Source organism: Priapulus caudatus, unplaced genomic scaffold (assembly GCF_000485595.1).
Source record: "Priapulus caudatus unplaced genomic scaffold, Priapulus_caudatus-5.0.1 Scaffold849, whole genome shotgun sequence".
Taxonomy (NCBI): domain Eukaryota; kingdom Metazoa; phylum Priapulida; class Priapulimorpha; order Priapulimorphida; family Priapulidae; genus Priapulus; species Priapulus caudatus.
Genome location: NW_014577910.1, coordinates 158,791 through 162,872, shown reverse-complemented (window position 1 = coordinate 162,872; position 4,082 = coordinate 158,791). Strand labels below are relative to the sequence as shown.

The 4,082-nt window shown below is 43.6% G+C and overlaps 1 protein-coding gene and 1 long non-coding RNA gene across 2 annotated transcripts in view; both read left to right on the top strand.

The window, feature by feature from the left end:
• LOC106813967 (tartrate-resistant acid phosphatase type 5-like) overlaps positions 1-4,082 on the top strand; it is a gene marked incomplete at its 3' end in the record, with an annotated part of 7,638 nt that extends 3,556 nt beyond the window's left edge. The window contains 3 exon segments of the mRNA XM_014818224.1: positions 2,572-2,696; positions 3,289-3,489; positions 3,935-4,082. Coding sequence (XP_014673710.1) covers positions 2,572-2,696; positions 3,289-3,489; positions 3,935-4,082 — 474 coding nt within the window.
• LOC106813968 lies at positions 21-2,184 on the top strand. Its single transcript, XR_001394530.1, has 2 exons — positions 21-109; positions 1,199-2,184. It is a non-coding gene; the product is annotated as an uncharacterized LOC106813968 (long non-coding RNA).

Here is a 4,082-nt window from a genome sequence, read left to right as displayed (position 1 = left end):
CTACAGTATGCCAAACACGGGCCACTGACTGTCTGGTGAAGCGCCTTCAACCGATGCTGTATAAATACAAAGTGAATGCCTACCTAGCGGCCACGATCACAACATACAGGTATGCAGGGTGCAAAAATTAACGGGAGGTCGGAGTCAAATACTCCTGGATTTACTGCCAGACTCCCTGATTTGACATATGAGGCGGTCCGTGTGACTCCCTGAAAATTCTGCCATACTAAACTAGTTCAGTCCAGAGCACGGCCTCATGGATTACCGTATTTTTCAGCAAATGTCCAAAGAAAATTTGGCAGACGTGCAACCATGAATCTTCAAAATAAGCACATTCATGTTGTTAATATCTTTATTTTGAACTTCAGACTGCGGACTCCCTCTGGCGGACTCCCTCTTTTTGAGGGCAGGGAGGTCTGTGGACTCCCTTGTTCAAAGTTAATTTCTACCCCTGGGTATGGCCATGTGAATTTTATCCATATTCTGCAGCATCACTTTTTGATACACTTGAGACACACAAAAGGTGTTTGTTTGCTAGATATATTAAAGGTCTAGTACTGCGATTAAGCCAGGATTTTCGAAAGTATTTTTCGCAACCAGTCTCATGTTTCCCCCACTTTTTACTATACTTGCAATTATTACCTCCGCCCACGGAGTTGGAGGGCGGTGGTTTATGTGTCCTGGTCGTCGCTGCGTTTCTGTGCTGTTAGTGGGTTCGATGTGCTAGCAGCAGCAGGCCAGTCAGTGTTAGTGTGTTAGTGTGTTGGCGCGATCGATATTAGTGCGTCCAGTCAAGCGTGTACATGTGAGCGAGCAGCAGCAACGAGCGGCTGCTACGAGCGAGTGGCAGCAAGACAGCGAGCGTGTACATGTGAGCGAGCAGCAGCAACGAGCGGCTGCTACGAGCGAGCGAACAGCAAGCCAATACAATAATAAGACATACATGTTACATGTTGGCAGAGGTATGCACTCTCCGTGAGTGCCCTCTGTCTAGTTGCTTGAGTAACAGCAACTGTGTAGAGTAATGCTAACATGTCTTAGGACCTTCGTACTTAGCTATATTCACCAAAACATGCGTATTTGAGCAATGCTTTCGAAATAAATCCTTTAATAACACGGCTCTGTCGTAGTTGAAACTAGAATAAACGTGAAAAATATAAATGCGGATTAAACGACGCTGACCGATTTCGTCTTTCAGCACTTGGAGTATTCGCAACGAAACTGGACCGTAAACTACTTCATCAGTGGATCGGCAAACTTCGTGGAAGACAACACAACGCACAGGGACAGCGTGCCTCCGGGTTCGTCAAAGTTCTACTGGGCCGACCAGCTGAGTCTCGGTGGATTCGGATATGCCGAGGTCACGCCACAGAACCTTGCGCTGACATTTGTGCGATCGAGTGGCCACGTGCTCTACCAGAAGAGCCTTAAGCCTCGCTCTCTGTGATCGGCTGCTTCAAATAGAGTATTTGATCTTATTTGTTTTTACTCGTTTAGATCGTATTTGTTTGACACACATTTTAATTGATCGCGTGTGATTCGATGCAGGGTCATGCATTCTTGTTATGATAGGAGAAATCAAAGTGGCTTCACTTAGAAATCTTATTATTATTATTATTAAATCTTTATTGCATGTAATTCAAATACAAATAGATGTACTTGGCAGAAATACATAAATCTTAGGTGGACTAGACATTGAACATCATACCTGAGGCTTCTGTTTGAGTAGGGATTTGTGAGAAAGATTTTGTCAGTGTGATTGAAGAGCCAAACTTTCTTTCTTTGTTTGGGGCTATATCAAAGAAAGATAGGACCCATTGTTTGTGTATTACCAATGTAGGGTCAGACTCATATTGTACAAACTCATGTATATTCATATTTCATAGAGATCATCTTGAAGGGAAGCATGTCATGTGACAGATTTTTAAATTTTTGTATGTAAAAGCAATTTAGAATGGTTCAGTGATCTGAGGAGAGACCCTTTTAGTGTCATGACTTTACTGAATTATTTATGAACTTTCTACTCACAGTAGGTGAACGGTGATCTTTTGACCTGTAATTTATAGATAACTGTGAGTCTCGATTGCTGTAGCAAATGAGTGGGAAAACGTTGAGGTAGAGAAGGCTTATCTGTGATCTGTGTAAAATTTCTGACTATAAAAATGTTATTTCAATATCACAATCGGTGTACATATATTGAAGCACTTCATTTTATGCCAGCTGGCTGCTCTCTATGCATCTACATGATATTTTCCAGCATGAGCAAAGTGATCAGTACATGCCACCTAACTAAAACTAACGCTGAGAGGGTCTATGTCCCCCAGGGTACTGCCGGAACGTACCCTGGTACTATCTAATATGCCGGACCGCACTGCATTCGTCTAGTTATGTGTTCGTGTGGCGTCTCTCTCTCTCTCTCTCTCTCTCTCTCTCTCTCTCTCTCTCTCTCTCTCTCTTCTCTCTCTCTCTCTCTCTCTCTCTCTCTCTCTCTCTCTCTCTCTCTCTCGCAGTTTGCAAAGTTGTTTAGATTCGTGATGTATCTCGTTCATGATGGATACGTTCTTCGTGCAGGAAACTTACGAGGATGTGTTCACGGATCCAGGCCTAAACCTGCCGTGGTACCTGATCGCCGGAAATCATGATCACAATGGCAACGTTTCTGCACAGATAGCCTACACCGACAAGGTTAAACGATGGTAAATACCACAATTGCTGTTATATAGTAATATGTTTAATACTGGTAATACCCACCACAGATGGAGCCACCGTCTGCAGCATGGCTGATCTTAAGGAGAATATGTAATAAACAAGTCTCATCTATTAAACCAGTTTCTCTCTTTGATTACTCACACATCGAACAGTGTAACAATCGCCCTCACCCGTTTACTTCACATCAGAGCTTTCTTTATGAGCTATCTATGAACTGTAGAAGGTCTAGCTTGTGTCCGATCAGGTGCACAATTAGAGTTCATTTATTGGAAGTCTATACTGCAGAACTTATAATGACAAATAAATAACTTAAATGACTCATAATATAATAATAACCTGGTGTGATATAGCATGCGTTTCGCAGGTACCATTTTGTAATTTCTAGGAACTCTCCCGACTTTTACTACAACGCGTCGTTCGCGATCCCGGTAACCGTTTCTCATTAACAGGAACTTTCCCGACTTTTACTTCAACCTTGTCGTTCGCAATCCCGTTAACCATTTCTCATTTCCAGAAACTTTTCAGATTTTTACTCCAACCCTGTCGTTCTCGATCCCGGTAACGGTTTCTCATTTACAGGAACTTTCCCGACTTTTACTACAACCTTACGTTCGCTATCCCGGGAAGCGATGCGAGAGTCGATGTCGTCATGTTGGACACGGTGCAACTCTGCGGCAACGTTGACGACTTTGTTGACGTGCGCCAGCCTGCGGGGCCGCCGCACGTTGGCAGCGCCGAGAAGCAGTGGGCGTGGCTAGAGAAACAGCTAGCAAGCAGCAGGTACGAACGCAGGTCGTAGCTACGTCGTACGTACGAAGAACTGCGTGACGATCGCGTTTTCCCCGTGCGAAAAACGTTTTTTTTTTACTCTATGCGTGTTGCGCTAGTACCCTACGTAACGATCATGTTTTCTCTGTGCGAAAACGTTTTTGGGATTCTATGCAAGTTTGCTACGTCACCTGGCTGGTCGAATGCTTATATTTATGAGGTATTAGATTGCAGAATAATATGAGTAATGTATAGAATTTTATGATTAGAGAATAAATTGTCGATGAAATTTGCAGCTGTTGCTCCGCGTTCATTGCGGTGTTTCATGTCTGTGTTGCAGACATATGTTTATATATATGATGTGTGTGTTGATTAGGAGTGCAGAATAAACTGACTGTCGGTGAAATACGCAGTTGTTGCTCCGCGTTAATTGCGGTGTGTTATGTCTGTGTTGCAGAGCGGAGTATTTGCTTGTTGCTGGTCACTATCCAGTCTACAGTATTGCCAAACACGGGCCCACTGACTGTCTGGTGAAGCGCCTTCAACCGATGCTGTATAAATACAAAGTGAATGCCTACCTATGCGGCCATGATCACAACATACAG